The sequence below is a fragment of the Phragmites australis genome, chromosome 4, assembly GCF_958298935.1.
Source record: "Phragmites australis chromosome 4, lpPhrAust1.1, whole genome shotgun sequence".
NCBI classification, from domain to species: Eukaryota; Viridiplantae; Streptophyta; class Magnoliopsida; order Poales; family Poaceae; genus Phragmites; species Phragmites australis.
In genome coordinates, this window is record NC_084924.1 from 10,660,073 (window position 1) to 10,677,355 (window position 17,283).

The 17,283-nt window shown below is 37.0% G+C and overlaps 1 protein-coding gene across 1 annotated transcript; it reads right to left on the reverse strand.

Annotated features, from left to right (window-relative positions):
* Positions 1-9,527: 9,527 nt before the first annotated feature.
* LOC133915666 (protein yippee-like) lies at positions 9,528-12,870 on the reverse strand. The gene is made up of 5 exons (XM_062358907.1): positions 12,482-12,870; positions 12,319-12,362; positions 10,177-10,285; positions 10,037-10,092; positions 9,528-9,875 (listed from the first exon to the last, which is right to left on the reverse strand). Exons 1-5 carry the CDS (start codon positions 12,575-12,577, stop codon positions 9,791-9,793), a joined length of 390 nt encoding a protein of 129 aa, XP_062214891.1. The 5' UTR covers positions 12,578-12,870; the 3' UTR covers positions 9,528-9,790.
* Positions 12,871-17,283: the final 4,413 nt, after the last annotated feature.

A 17,283-nucleotide genomic window follows, 5' to 3' on the forward strand; every position in this document is an offset into this window, starting at 1 on the left:
AAGAAAAATTACGCAAGAGCCTTCGTCTTGGTCGCCATCGCTGTCAGGCGTAGAACCTACGAAGGTTGTCCACATTCCAAGTATGTGGAATCTCCTCACCTTCCATATTAGCCAAATGATATGAGCCGGGTCTTAACGACCTTTTGACTAAGAAAGGATCATCCCATTTGCTCTGTAGCTTTCCCACTGATGTTGTGTTACGGAATCTTCGCAGCACCAAATCTCCGGGGACGAAGTTCTTTTCAGATATATTCCTGTCTCTCCATTTTCTTATCTCCTGTTGATACCTGCCCAGATTTTCGGTGGCTCGCAATCTCATTTCCTCGAGGGCATCCTTTGACGATGACTCTTCGCATTGCTTTGGTTCGTTTCTGACCTTAAATAATTTGTTTTTGCATTCCTTTGGGGTCATTGCCTCTTCGTGAAACCGTGGATGTGGGTGCGCCTACACCCTTCGACCTATGGAGCTTCGCAATCTTCGCCACCTTCAGATGAAGTCCCTAAAACGAAACTGCAATGACAAGCATGCAATCTTTCCAGTAGACTTCGAGCTACCCTCCAAAGAGGGGGGGAGGAGGGGGGGCGGGAGATCATCCCCAACACCTAGCAATTTTTCTATTTATATATTTTTATTTCTAAAACTAGTAGAAATATATATATCTATTTTTAAAATTTGTAAAAATAGGTGCTTGCCACCCGTCCACCACTAAGCTGAAAGATTTATTTAAAAATCATAAAGATATCGTGTTCCAATGCTCTTAAATCTTCAAAACACTATCTAAACAGTCATGGGTAACTATAAAAAAATGTGGTAATGTATAGTATGATGCATTCTGGCTCTCCATATTTTTTTAAAAAATATGACACGTAAGATGAAAAACAAAAAAGACAAATTTCAGCGATGCTGAAAATTATCTATTTTGTTTCTTATTGTGTAAGTAATTATTTGAGTTCAAATTTTATGAGCACTAGATGATAGCATCATCTACATAAAAAAATATTCATAATTTTTCATGACAGTTTATACGGTATTTTGAAGGTTTGAGAGCATAAAAAATGACATTTTTATGTTTTTTAAATAAATCACCCAATGTATGGGTGATAAGTATAAGTGTAGATCGCTGGTTGTATTTTTGCTATTTTTTAAATAGACATGTATTTATGCTATTTAAAAATAAAAAAATTATATAAAAAACCGTCCTATGAGTAGAGTGGAGGAGTTTAGAGACCATAGCAGAAGAATACCGAATATACCTCCAACAATTCCACATGGTTGACTCGAAGTATAGTCATGGCCGGTGAGTTTGGCAAGGACATGATGGTCCTCTCCTCGCTGATGGCGACCGACGACTTTGTTACAGTTAATTGATAAATTAGAAACTGCAATTTGCAGTTATTAATGTCTTTTGGGAATGGCAACTGCCACTAGGGTGAAAACGGGAGGATGTATCCCACCTATCTAAAAACCAGCGAAATAAATATGAGATATAATAATAATTATTTAATATTATTCAACGCTATCTATGTCCGACTTTAAATTGAGAAAAAAATAATACATAATGACGGATATCCATTCGAAGTATCCGAATATTAAGTGTTCTGAAAAAATTTATTATGATTTTACTTAAAAATATGATAATATATATATATATTATCATACATCTGTAAATAGATAATACTGAGTGCTTTTATTTTCACATCTCAACAATCATTCTCTCTATGCTCACTTTGATTGCAACCCTATACTATTTAACGTGCTGTGTGAGGATGCAAATGAAGTGAAAATTGTTCATCTGCCTGACTAACTAAAAGCTTACAACACTATCCGCTCTGACTCCGACTCTGAGAAAAAAAAAAGAAGATATAATACAAAATAAGGAAATAATTATTCAACACTATTCATATTCGATTCCGATTTAAGAAAAGATATATAATAAAATACATAATGAGCTCTACCTATCCGTATATGATCTTATTACACCCTTAACTGCCACTCATTCATCATGAATATATACATGTACAATGCAATAAATGGTAACAATCAATTCACTCCAAATCTCTATCACGCATTCCCTACTTCAACACATTATCACACATTTTGTTCTACCCTTCGCTAATCGATCGATTATACAATGGTAAGCAATGCGGTATCATCTGTATCCTCATCGCCACTACTCCTTCGAAAGCACTGCGCTCTTGAAAAGGCCGGCGACGGTCCTCCCCATGGCGGTGGTAGGCGTCATCCCATGGGAAACCCCATTCAGCTCGTCAATGCACAAGCCACCACAATTTACAAAAAAACCTAGGTTTCATATAAATTATGCACTGCCTTTATATAACCTCATTTATATTGTATTTACTGCATTCAAGCTCCTTAGATTAGCGATGTGTATTACTGCATCATTATTGTATTACCACAATAATACTTTCATATTTAATATTCTGCTGTTTATTACATATTTTTATTTATTTCTTGCAAACATTTTCTTTGCAAATTATTGGAATAAATATTTTTCTGCATTAATTATTTATTTAAGCCTCAAATATGCTTAAATAATTCACAAAAAATCAATGTAAAATGCTTATAAATTGATAATTATCTTCTATAATATTGGCATAGCACGAGTCTATGACATTGGTTGCGACTGTAGTGTTGCCCGTCTAAGTAGACGGAGTCCATGTTCATATTAGCGATTTAATTGCCCTCTGCTGTGAGGTCTACACCATGATATATAACGACATGATGATTATCTTCATCGTGTCTTCCCAATATTTAATAGTACACATACTATATCTTTGGTTGTGATTGAAGCATCACTCATTCCATCAGGAGTGGAGTTCGAGATATTAGCAGCAACTTGGTCACATGTCCTATATTGAAAGTCTACATCTATTGTCATTCTTGACACATTTTGATTCGCATTTTGCTCAATTACAACATTTGCATTTAATTTAGGATATAATTGAAATTACCAAAAAGAAATTTACCAAACTTGCATTAGATCGAAGTAATTATTTAACCTAGGCCATGGATATCAAAATAAAATTTGTCCGTCCAGAAACTTATTGCCATCATAACTCCACCACAAGAGAATGTCGAACCTATTCCCGAACATTCAAAATATGTAACCTTGCATTTTTTTTTAGGGTGTCACCTCCATCTAGATCTCAAAACTATGTATTTAATGGAGAAATATCCACTCACTCTTTGGACCTCCCTTAAGGAAAGATATAATCAACAAAGAGCAATAATACTGCCCGAAGCTCAACCCAAATGGTCACTCATTCATTTTTTGGTCTTTATGTCCGTTATAGACTATAACTCTCAAGTTCATAAGATCTACTCTAAGTTGAGATTATATGATCACACAGTCTCAGATAAAGATATGATTGATAAAACCTTATGCGTGTTTCATCCATTTTTGCGGATATTGCAATAACAATACCACCAACAGAAATATACGAAGTATTCTGAGTTGATATATACCTTTATTTCAGGCAAAAAACATGATAAACTTCTCATGAAGAATCATCAAAATCACACAACATGTACTGCACATCCACCTGAAGTGCATGCTAACACTTAGAATACAAGTACATTTCATGGTGCCAAAAGGAACCATAAGAAATTTAGGAGGAAGTGGAGGTTTTCCAACAGGTGGAAAAATAATGGAATTGGCAAGGGCAAAGATCATGTCAGGAGAAATGATAATAAAGACAACTATCAACTTTGTCAAAGGTGTGGATGTACAAATTATCGTACAAGTAAATGCTAGACTCCCAAACATTTGGTTGAGTTATATCTTAAATTTATTGGGAAAGACAAGCAAGTTCAAGGGGATAAATTTGAGGCCCATTTCAATGCACAACCAGAAGACACTACTATAGAAATCATTTTCAGTATCAACACCGAAGTATTCAGTTGAACACCTTGCCTACTCGTCATTTAGGAATAAGCTGTTGACGGCGACGATAATGCCCATGGCACCCTCAATTGTGGGCAAAGCTGAGCCACTATTAAAGACCTCAAAGTCCCTCTCTGCCTCCTCATCAAACGCCTCTCCATGCACCTGATGGCAGATTTGCCTCTCAACTGTCGCACACAGTCACAACACACATGATGTTGCTTGCTCCCAGTGCTGCGCCTCCACGCATGTCTCTGCTCGTTCACTCAGATATTTATCCAAAAACAAATATGATCTATGATCTGGTCACATCGTAAGATCTGGGTGGGGGAGGGGCACCTGCATGTATCTTCTGGGAGGATGAGCAACATGCGTGCATTGCAGTCACACATAAGGCATGCCACAAATATGTAACTAAAAAACAAATCCGATCTATGAACCAACCACATCGTAAGATCTAGGTGGGGGGAGGAGCACCTGGACGTACCTTTTGGGAGGTCGAGCAGGAGGCGCGTGTCGCAACACAACGCATGCCGCAGAGGAGAAGCAACTGAAGTCACCACTATCATTCATGGCTGAACTCACCTTTGTTGTTCTCGAATGAGGCCAATGATTTACCCTCAGTGCGGAAACATGTGGGGCTGCACGCTCTCCTCCATGAAATCGTGAGGCATGACGAGAGGGAGAGAAGGGGAATCAGGAATTGAGTATGGGGATCAAACACTCAGCCTAGAATATATATTAGGATTTGGAGGATGTGGGCCACTTTGGGCCGTAAAGTTGGATTGAATACTGATACCCATAATTTTGACACTAAAAAAAATCCAAAAAAGTTGGCTAAAGTCAGAAATCACACAATTTTTTTTACACAAAATATGTGCACGTGCGGTTTGTGGGAATCAAACCTATGATCACTTGCCTTGCACTATGCTACCTTATCATCTCACCTATTACTGATTGCTCAGAGCAATAGTATATTTTTCTTTTTGATCATTGTTATTTGAAACTTTTATCAATTATTTGGGCACCAAAATGACTTCAAATAAAAATATTGTCAACTATCAAGTTGTATATCTCGTTGAGAGAAACAATTTTGTACAATTATTTTTTCATCTGACTTCGTATGAATATTTTATGAATTTCTAAATAACTCACTATGCAAACTGACATATTTTAGTAGGTTCTTGTTTGGAACCAACTTTATTAGTCCAACTATTGCAATCAATTTGTCATGGACCAACTGTAATGTATTATAATCGATTGTTATTATAAATCGATTGTAATAGACTATTATTATAGTAGATTCTTGGCTCGACGACCAATTTCAGTCAGTTTGAGCTATGGAACCAACTGAAATAGCTTTATTACAATCAGTTCCAATAATCCAATTGTAATTCACCCACTGGAAAAATTATTTCTGTAGTAGTGAGACAATCTGGTGGTGGGCTCTTCTCAGAATGTTCCTCAAAACAACCAAGAGAAAGTCCAACAGAAAGAGGATGCCCCCCTCAACGTCGATGATATGATTGTGGAATTCAATTACTAGAATATGTTGGGAGACCTCAATTAGTATCTAATCATCCCCTAAATGTCATTAGCCTACTATACTTGATGTTGCATATTGTATGTTATTATGTCCGATCATATACCTCAGACATGATACACAATAATATCAGCACTGTATGTATTCTATATATGAGTTAAATTCATATTGAATTTTTCTATTTTATATATAGAATTTTTGTGGGAAGCAATGGATGAATGAAGAAATTTGTTTAGTGGATAGTTGTACAACTAATACAATATTATGTGAGACAACCTATTTCCATACTCTTACCGAGAAACATGAAAATGTTATTACCATCATTGGATGTGATGCATTAACTATGGGTTCAGATCGAGCCACAATTATTCTTCCTATGGGTACACACATAGTGGTTGAGGATGCACTCTTGTATCCCGATTCCATTTGTACCCTATTCAGTTATAAATATACCCACATAAATGGATTTCATGTGGAAACTCAAACTGAGAATAGTGATGAATATTTATTTCTCATCAAATCATACAGATATTGCAAGCAAATGCTTCAGAGAATTCCTTTTTATCATCTAGATTATACTATACGTATATTAAACCCGTACCACATATTCTGTTTAAAATAATTTTCCAAAACCTTGATAAGTTCAAGACTGGGTATGATCGCCTTGGTCATCCCGGTGTAGGGATGATGAGAAAAATTATTAGCAATTTTGTTGGTCGCCATATTAATGTTGCAAAATATTCAAATTATTAGATTTTGTGTGCATCGTATGTGTCATACAAAAATTATTTTTGAGGCCCTCTTACCTCAAAAATTTAAAATGAGCAACTCAATTTCCTGAAACACATTTAAGGAGATATATGCGGCTCTATTCAACCATTATATGGACTATTTAGGTATTTTATAATACTCATTGATGTATCCACAAGATGGTCTCATGTGTGTCTCTTATTTATAAGGAATCATGCTTTTCCTAAATTAATTGAATAAATTATCAAATTATGAGCAAAATATCCTGAACACATTATCAAATAATTCCTTGGAATTTAATGATTATTGTATGACTCTAGGTATCAATCTATAGCATTCAATATCTTATGTTCATACTCAAAATGGTATAGCTGAATCTCTTATCAAGAGAATCAAATTAATTACACGACCACTCCTACATAATTGCAATTTACCGATATTTTGTTGGGGTCTTGCAGCATTACACGCCGCATATTTAATTCAGATTCGACCAATCGCGTATCATGCAACTTTATCGTTGTTGTTAGTACGTGAAAATCAACCAAGTATTTTCCATATGTGAAAATTTAGTTGTGATGTGTATGTACCTCTATCACCACCGTAGCACCACGATCACCACCATAGCGTACATCAATGAGTCCTCATAGAAAAATAGGGACCTATGTGGGGTATACTTCTTCGTCAATCATAAAATACTTTAAGCCTCTAACACGAGATCTATTCACAGCACAGTATGCTGATTGCATTTTTATGAGTATTTTTTCGGCATTAGGGGAGATATATACCACAAAGAATGTCAGAAAATAGATTAGAATGTCATACGTACTAAAGAATCTGAACAAGAAGTTCAAAGAATTATAAATTTACAACACATTGTAAATAATCTGCCAAATGAATTTAATGACCACAAGGGTGTCACTAAATCACATATTTTTGTGGTCAATGCTTCAGAAAAGACTTATAGCACAAGGGTTTACACAGAGACCAGATATCGATTACGATGAAACATACTATCCTGTTATGAGTGAAATAATGTTTCAATATTTGATTTCATTAGCAGTACAAATGAATTTATCCATACAGTTGATGGATGTAGTGATCACATACTTATATGGGTTATTTGATTCAGATATCTATATGTAAGTCAGTGAATGGCTTAAAATTTCTATTCCTAAAGCAAATTACAACATGTATTATGTAAAACTACAAAAGTCACTCTATAGCTTAAAACAGTTAGGAAAAATGTAGTACAACCGACTAATTGAGTTTTTTTGCACAAAAGGGTTACTCAAATTATGATGATTTCCCATATGTATTCATAAAGAAAATCCTAAATAGGATTTTTCATCATCTTAGTATATGTCGATGGTCTTAATATCATCAAAAATATGCAAGATATTAAAGAAGCGAGCATCTTAAGACATAGTTTGAGATAAAATATTTGGACAGAACCAACTTTTGCTTATGTTTACAACTTGAGCAATTTCTCTTAGGAATATTGATATACCAGTATGGATATATTGAGAAATTATTGCATAAATTTAATATGGATAAATCATATCTGTAAAAAGACTCTTATGGACGTTTGATCCCGTGGTATGGATAAAGATCCATTCAAACCTAGGGATGATGATGAGATACTTGGACATAAAGTTTTGTATCTCAGTATTACAGGAACACTTATGTATTTTGCAAATTACACTAGATCTGATATTACATTTGTAATCAATTTGCTAGTTAGACATAGTTCTGCCCCAACTAAAATACATTTGGTTGGTGCAAGGCAAATCCAGATATCTCAAAGGTATGATCTTGTTTTATTCTACTAGAAAATCAAGATATGAACATGGTTGAATATAACGATGTTGTTTATTTGTCTGGTCCTCATAATGCCAGATTATAAACTGGGTTTATCTTCCTATATGGTAGTACAAACTTCTCATGAAAGTCATCAAAGCAAACTACAGTTGCTACTTCCACCAACCATTCTGAAATAATTGTTTTATACGAAGCATCACGTGAATGTGTATAGCTTCACAGAGTGATTAATCATAATCAAGGATCATACGGTATATGTTCATCAGAATCTCTTACAATTATCTAAGAAGATAATGTTATTTGTATTGCTCAAATGCAAGCATGCTATATAAAAAGCAATATCACAAAACACATTGCTCCAAAATTATTTTATCCCCACGAATTACAAAAAAGTGGAGAAATTATTTTTTGCAAAAAAAAGTCTTGTGAAAATCTAGTAAATTTATTCATGAAGTCCTGACCAACATCTATATTCTAGAAATACATTCATGGAATTGCTATGAGACGGCTTTGGGATTTGCAAAGTTTAGAGGAGTAAACTCTTTAAATTATAATCTGTTAATGATCATCATATCATAAATATTGCACTATTTTTCTTTATGAGTTTTTCATAATAGTTTCTCATATAAGGTTTTTAATAAGACAATATTAAAACAAAATATTTATATATGCCACTCCTTTTCTTCTATTGTTTTTCTCCACTTTATTTTTATAGAGTTTTTTTTTGGCATATTACAATTATATTTCTACTCATATTTCTCCAATATGAGTTTTAGAGGAGTTTTCATTGCGCTATATATAGATAACAAAATTGATCAATGGAGAGTTTTACAGTTAATTGATCAATTAGCAACTGCAATTTGCAGTTATTAATGTCTTTTGAGAATAGCAAATTCATCGTGTATATAGACATGTACAATGCAAATAATGATAACAATCGATTCACCCCAAATATCAACTGTCCAGTTACATTTCTTTAACAGACTTAAAACATGCCGTACTTGACCTTGCCTATTTGGTTGGACCGATCCATTGGTCCAAAATGCCGGCCCGTGGATAAGATGTCCTCTTCTTCCTTATTGCATTCCGTTTTCTTTTTTTCTATTTCTTTTTGAAGAAGCTTGTTGCCTACATTCATGCACAGTTTCACTGAAATTAAACTAGACGATTGATCGTTTTAAAATTTGTTACAAAAACAGCTAACTGATTCAATCACGTGACTTCAACAATTTCAACAATAAGGGGGAGGACTCTAATTGGACTTACCGGCTTATCGTTAAAAATTGGTGGAAAAACAACAAATTGCACCAAATCAAACTTCACTTACAATATTGTACGTATTATAGTTGTATAGTGAATACAATTATATGTTAAAAAATAGCCGCGCAATTAAGCTGGTTATTCAGCTAGTTTGAAGGATTTCGGACGCCAATTATCAGCATTAAACTGGAACCAAACGCATAATTCACATCTGTCCATACCTTCATACTCAGCAGGTCACCCAGATCAGATACTTGAGAAACGGACTTTATTTGGTCATTAGCGCTTGGCATTCCCGGGATACAACTTGATGTGCTATATGCAACACAGATTACATGCATATACATAATATGCAACTCCCAGGGAAGATGGGAGGGATGATCAGGTCACCTAGAATAACAATTTACGCCGGGGATTTCTTTTAATGGGAGCAATCCCCGGATAACTAAAGACCGACAACACCCAAGTTATTTACAGGGGATGAACAACAGGCTTGAGTTTGTTGAACTGTGCTTCATACATCATCCGCATCGCTTCCACCGAAACGAGTATCATGTGTAACCCAATACAGGCTTCCGTCGGGGCCTGACACCTTATACCTGCTTTGCCAATAAAAGATTACTATTTTCCAGTGAGTTCCAGATTAAGAATAAAGCTGTAAATGAGTGGCTTTATGCGCCACTGAAAACAATATGAAAAAAAAAAATGAACAGTATATGTCAAAAGTGAATAAACCAAGACAAAATGTTGTCACGATCACCTCTCCAGAATATATTTTCCTTCCTTGTACCTCTGACTCTTCTCATGTGCAGCCTCCTAGAGAAGACGCATCATCATAGAACTTAGATGCTAGGCAATACACAGGAGGAGGAGATCATAAATAATCATTACAAATCATACATATTTCCATCCAACAATGGATCCGCAGCCAACACAGAAGATGTCAGAAACAGTATGCATCCCAGTGATCATCATGCGATCGTCTTTTACTCCATTAGTCACATTGACACTGGACATAAAACATAAGTCAATTACATATATGCTGGCTGATAGAATACTGAAGAAAATAACTCATCTCCAGAAATACTGCACCTTACAATATACCAAACAGTGAAATAGATGGAGCTAATGAACTGTTTTGATATCGAATCACTACCAAATTTATTCCCATCCACGGTAAAAACACCATCAAACCGTTTAGGCCCCGTTCTGTCAAAGAACAGTTATAGTACATTTGTCTCTGCTGCACCTGAAGTTTGAACAGGTAACCTCCAGATTCTGACAAAAGTGGTATCCGCAAATGACAATCCATGGAGTGCTTTGCCTGAGCCCTGAGATTAGGTTTACCTGGTTACCTTAACTTGTCCCCTGGTTTGGAGTGGGCTTCTACGAGATACAAACTAAACTTCAGCGAAAGATAGGCAGATAGCTGGTGTGTGTGACAGAAGATCCTGATTAGCAGCTTGATAATCAAATTATAATTATCTCCAAAGGAAGCCTTTCTATTGGGCAAGAGTCCAATAATACAAGAACTTACACTCATTTCTATGTGAACATCTGCATTTCCTTTTCAAACAAAGAGCCTTAGGTATTGATACTTTGATAGTAGCATGAGAGGTAAGATACAGTTGATTCCGAGTTGATGCAGCACATAAGAGGGGTGGAAACAAAGCAATTAGGAGAAATTGTGACTTAAGTTTTGCTTACCAAAGTAGGATGAAACGTCTAGAAGGTTTTTTGACCTTTGGACAACATATTGCAATATAGTCATAATTCAATAATACCCCTCACATATAGGCTCTGTCAAGCCTGTTATGTGGACTCGAAGTGGGCTGCATTTTTTTTTAATTGCACCTGCGAGGTCCTGAACTCATGGTGTTTGTCTATGATTCCAGAATTAAACCCATACACCAATTACTTCCCGGAAACTTATGTTGTTGAGGAAATGTGGGCAACATACTTGTACATCAGCAATATGGGCTATTGACCTATTGTTGTAAGCATGCATCACATACATCATGTATGTGTAAAAGATTGAATAAGAGACCAATTTTAGACATAGGGAACCAAACATAATCTAGGATGAACTCTTAGAATCAGATCCCGCGTCAACGACAACTAGATCACCCAAATATTTTGTCCCAGAGAAAAAGGTAGGTTTTGTGCCCAGCATATACATCACCCCTTGAAAAGGAGAATAATAAAAAAATGAGAGGGGGAAAAAGGCTTATACCTCCTTTTCAATTGGATTCTTCTCATTTCTCCCTTGGAGAAAATTAAGACTTTGTTATTTGCCTATTGCATACTATAGCATATAGTCGCATCCCTTCCAACCACCTATTGGTATTCTAGTACAGTTTAGACTTTAGGGAGTTTCCTTTTGTATTCTTCTCTATTTTCGTTTCTAGTTTTTCCGTGTTCAGTCAAATCTGCAAACCTCGAAAACCCAATGTTTCCTCTGCAAGGTTCGTCCGCCGAGGGTGAGTCAGGGCAAGTAGGATTTGAACCTACAACCAGTTAGTTACCAGCCGATCACTCTACCACTGAGCTACTGAGGAATAAGGGGAGATTCGACCTCCTAGCAGGCCTCCCAAAGGAATTGAAAGCCAGGAAAGCAACATCAAAGACTGGAGAAGTAGGCGAGTCAAGGCAAGGAATTTCAGTTGATTTACCAATTTTCCTTATCCAAAGAGTGGCTTTGTGCTCTGAGTAGCAGAGTAGGCATTATCCTTAAAAGTCAAAAACATATTCCTGATTGTCAAGTTTATCTTTTAGAAAGGAGTAGCTAAGGCTCTCGAATCCTGAAAACAACTAGACGCCGCAGCGAAATCGTATCAATCTTGCCTTACAGAACAAGGAATTAGCGCTACCACAAGTAACCACCTAGCAGATTCAAAATGACTGAATCTTCCGCCCGGAATCGATAAGAACAGTGTTGCATTTCCCCCAATTTCACACATATCCAAGCGCACGCAACCTAAGAAGCTCAGCCTAAACCGATGAACAAATTGAGGAGAAGATAAAGGACAGGAGGCCACTTACACCTTATTGAAGAGGTACGCCTTCCCGTGCTTGCTGTGGAAGGCCTGGAAGAAACCGAAACACCAAACAAAAAGAAAACAACCGCTCTCAGTCTCATTGCACACATCCGCCGCAGCGAACGCCGAAATTAACTAGGAATTTTTGCCGGGGGGGTGAGACGGACCTTGGAGATGATGTCGGCGGCGAGGGCGAGGTGCGTGTGGCAGTGCTTGCAGCTGTAGACGTTGCCGTCCAGGTGTATCAGGAACAGGCGCCCCATCGCCGCCTACTCCAGCTCTCCCTCCCCGCGCACCCCAATCCCTTTCGGTTTCTCGACGATTTCAGCCGCGGACGGATCAAGGGCCACCCCAATCGCGATCGCCGCGCCTCGAAATCCACGCCTCTCCCCTCCTCCGCCTTCCTCGAATCCGAGATTGGGAGAGGAGAAAATTTTACTGGGGTTGGGAGAAAGCGAGTGGGGAAATGGGAAGCGATGGCGTGGGCCGGTGGAGGAGAGGGGGAGGACTGGTCTGGATGAGTGATAAGGCCGAGGGCGTGGGAGTCGTCGGCTCGTAGTCGTCGCACACCAAGCGATCTGCACCTGCCGTGCTGGTGCTGGATCTGGACGCGTGCCGCTGCTTTACTAGATCTGGCATATTTCGTCCGCATCTCTGCACTCTTCTCGTGCTCTTTTTTTTTAAAGAATAAGAGGGGACGCTCCTACTAATTATATATATTAAAAACGGAAAGAGAGTATAAAGAGAAACAAATAAAGAAAAGGAGTGTAAGAAAGAAAAAAATGAATAACAAGGAAATTTCGTGCAAATTTTGATCTGCAAGCTATGATAGTGGGATCAATATCATTGAATATCCAATCATTTCTCACCATCCATATACTCCAAGTGATCAGAATGATCACCTCTATGAAGAAAGGAACGACCAGCTGCCTTCTAAAACTTCTGAAAATTTGTAGCGGCATCAAAGTTCTTGACACCCGAAGACCAATGGAAGCCTAGCAAGCACGGGCAAAATTACATAGAAGGAATAAGTGATTCAAAATTTCTTCTCTCTGAAGAATGCATAAATCGCAAGAGTGGGATTCTAGCTCCATGTTTTTTCTCCTGAGAAGACCTCTTGTATTCAGTTTATCTTTGAGAAGAAACCAGAAAAAACCTTGTATTTCATTTGACATGAGGAGGAACAGACCAACAAAAGATTGAATGAATTGTAGCATGTCCCATAAAAACTTTATAAGATTTAGAAGATGAGAAATGAGGAGATCACCAAATATATGTCCACACGTTAGTAGCGTCAGTTAAGTTTAGGTCACTAAGCATACTTCCCATCTCCTAAAATTGTTGGAAAGCTATGACAAACAGAGGAAGTTGGAAAATCTGGGACATATTAGGAAGTTCTCACGCAACATTCCACATGATACTTGATCTCATTTAGAAGGAGAATAATTCTGGCCATTGATAAATAGGTAAGATCCCTACACACATATCATGCTAAATGAAGATGATTTTCTATCACCAATACAAGTTGTTGTAATACTTTTGTACTTCTCCAATAGTTTATTAATGTCTCTCCACCATAAAGAATCCTTTTTCGTGACTCCCAGGAGCTGGCCTGACTATAGTAATTTTGCCAAAGAAGATTAACCCAAGAAAGATATGTCCTGTTAAAGAACTTATGTAAGGATTTAAGCAGCAGAGCTCCATTTTGAGTAGCTAGTTTAATCACACCAAGATCTCCTTCTAACTTTAGCCTACACACCATTTTCCAAATAGCAAGAGGTGGTTTCTTAGAGTTCACATCAGAACCCCTCTAAAGACAGTGCTTTTTTAGCTATCAATTTGTTTCATTATCACTGGAAGTTTTAAGGTGCACATATAAAAGGTAAGCAGAGAGGAGAAAACTGAGTTAACTATTTCCAATTTTCCTGCATGTCCTAGGTAGATAGATGTACTGACACATCTCCTTTCTATCCTTTGAAATAAAGGCAAGAAATTCTCAACTCTAAGTTTAGTAAGACCAAGAGGCAATCTCTAATAGGTGAAAGGTAAAGAACCAATCTGACAATGAAGGGTGCGTGAGAAATGAACCATTTTATCATGAGACACATTAATGGGAACCATGATAGACTTGCTATAGTTCACTTTAAGTCCAGTTGAATCCGCAAAAGGATTGAGAAAGGTCTTGAGCACAAACAGTTGTCTTGAACAGGCCTCCATTATGAGTAAAATATCATCTGCATATTGAACTATTGTAAAGTCCAACCCTACCCCCAACGGTAATGGCAGATGTAAAAGATCTTGGTCCTTGGCTCTGTTAAGAATTGACTGAGGAAGATCTGCAGCTAGAAAAAAAAAAGAGAGAGGTGATAGGGGATCCTCTTGTCTTACACCTCTACGACAATGAAACACCTTGTCAGGCACACCGTTAAGAAGCACAATTGATGTGCTAGATCCCAAAATACCTTGAACTCAAGAGATCCATCTTTCCCCTGTCCCTTGTGCCTTAGAATGTTAATAATCACTGAATGTTCAATCTTATCAAAGGCCCTTTTGAAATCCAACTTGAGAATAACAATTTCTTTCTTTGACTTATGGCAGAGATGTAGATACTTAAAAGACCAAGCCAGACAATCCTAAATGGACCTAGATTTTATGAAACCATACTGATTATGATGAATTATCTTTAGAATAACCATCTGAAGTTTGTCTGTCAATAGCTTGGTAATTAACTTGATGCATGAATTGAGAAGAGAGATAGGTCTGAAGTCTCCCACTATCCTTGGGGAATCTTTTTTTGGCATCAGAGTAATATAAGAACCATTGATGCTCTGCATGCAGGCATTGCCCTCGTAGAAGTCTTGACATAAATCATAAAAGTCTTGAGCAATAACAGGCCAACATTTTTTAATGAAGTCCCCATTGAAGCCATCTGGACTAGGAGATTTGTCTAAAGGAAGTCCTGAGATGACCTTATCAATCTCTTCTTTAGAAAAAGCATTGTCCAACCAATCCAAATTTTCTTCTGCCACTAAAAAAGTATCTGGATCAAAGTACATTTGTTGAAAGTCTGACCTACCCAACCTCCCAAAGAAGAACAGCCTTGGCTTCATGATCAAACACAGATTGGTTCATGTCATTCTTCAGAGAGGTGATGGAATTTATTCTGTGTTTAATGGTTGTATTGGCATGGAAGAACTCAGTGCAGCACTTCCTAATTAATGGTATCTCATTGCTTCCAATAAATACGATGTTGTTTAAACAAGTATGTCAATAAATTCTCATGCTCCTCTTTGGTGGCATTTGGATAGCAGGGGAATTAAAAAGAAAGAGATATGTGTAATGAAATTCAATCTTAAACATTTTTTTGGAGGTTTATCGCTGCTTGGATTGCATCTTTCTATTGAGTCCAATCCGAGCGCTTTCGACACTTTGTCATGGTCTTGGGATCTGGATTATTTTGGAGGTTTTTTGCAATCGTTGTGGAGAAGTATGTGTCCATACTTGTAGTCTTTCAATCATATAATTCTTTAGAATCTAGATGGTAGGTGGAAATCTCTTGTACCCTCAGTGACTATTCATGATTTCTTAATACGATTAAGTCAAAGTATTCCGATGTCCTACATCATGAATTGTGTGCACTCTTAAGGTGAGTTGTGGATGTTGCCTATCCACTAGGTGTATACTACCCATTGAGTATCTGTCAATTTGAGGTTGACTTGCACTTACTATTTCAGAGAGTTTCTTCCTCTATTTTCTTTGGTGTTTGCGAGAAGTTGTATCCTCTTTTATGGCTATACTTCTCTCCCTCTTATTTTTGAACAGGGAGTTGAGTGATTTTGTTTGGTACCTACACTCTTTTGGGCATAATTTTGGTAGGATTTATAGGATTTAGTGACATCTTTGTAGTCAGTAAATGTATCTGACAGGTTATTTGTAATGTGTTGTAAATTGATGATTTTTTGAACTTGTAGTTTAGATTCTTGAGTATATTGATCTGAGGTGAAAATGTCTTAAACATTCTAATTGATTTTCTGGTATTCTGTCTGGTACTTGAAATCTCCCCATAATATCGGTAAATAATCCTCATTGAATATACTGTCAGCATATTGGGCCATGAATAGATCCCCTGTGAGGAGCTTGAGGTATTTAATGATTGACGGTGATTGATACCGCACGTAGATCCCCAATTTCTTGTGTGGGCCCCTGGATGTACGCTGCAGTGTGATCGGTACGTATGTAGCGCAACCAAATTTACGTATATGAGAAATGCTTGGTGGATTTCCATGTACTATTGTAGAGGGGAAGTACTGTGATATGCAGTAGGTTCCAATTGAATTAAGTATGCAGCGTGTAAAACTGTATGACCCCAACACGATGTTGGTAAATTGCATTTCTGTAATAAAGGTCGTGCAATGAGCTTAATTCTCTTGATAAGAGACTCTGCCAAGCTATTTTGAGTATGAACATATGAGACATAATGTTGAACTTGAATTCATATGGTCGTATAATAGTCATTGAAGGCACGTGAAGTGAATTCTGCAGCATTGTCTATTCGAATTGATTGACTTTGATGTTCATGATAATGTGCTCGTAATTTAATAATTTGAGCTATTATCTTGACAAAAGCATGATTTTGTATGGACAAGAGACACACGTGAGATCATCGTGTAGATGCATCTGTTAAAACTATGAAATACCTGAATGGTCCAGAAAGTGGTTGGATAGGACCACATATATCACTTTGAATACGTTCAAGGAATTTAAGTGATTCTGCCTGAATTTTAAGGTAAGAGAGCCTTAAAATTAACTTTCCTATGGTACTTGCAGCGAACATAAAATTCAAAGATTGTGAAAATTTAGCTTCACTTAAATCATTACCAATGAAATTACTAATAATTTTCTGTATCATCCCTATACTATGATGACTAAGGCGATCATGCCAAGTTTGAAATGCATTGACATTATGAAA

What these genes read in the sequence shown, in the direction of transcription:
- LOC133915666 (XM_062358907.1), bottom strand. Translation starts at nt 12,577, where the DNA reads ATGGGGCGCCTGTTCCTGATACACCTGGACGGCAACGTCTACAGCTGC. An exon ending in CCATTGTTGGATGGAAATAT is followed by an intron (nt 10,093 to 10,176) that starts GTATGATTTGTA and finishes CGTCTTCTCTAG; the next exon opens with GAGGCTGCACATGAGAAGAG. An exon ending in GGAAAATATATTCTGGAGAG is followed by an intron (nt 9,876 to 10,036) that starts GTGATCGTGACA and finishes TTGGCAAAGCAG; the next exon opens with GTATAAGGTGTCAGGCCCCG.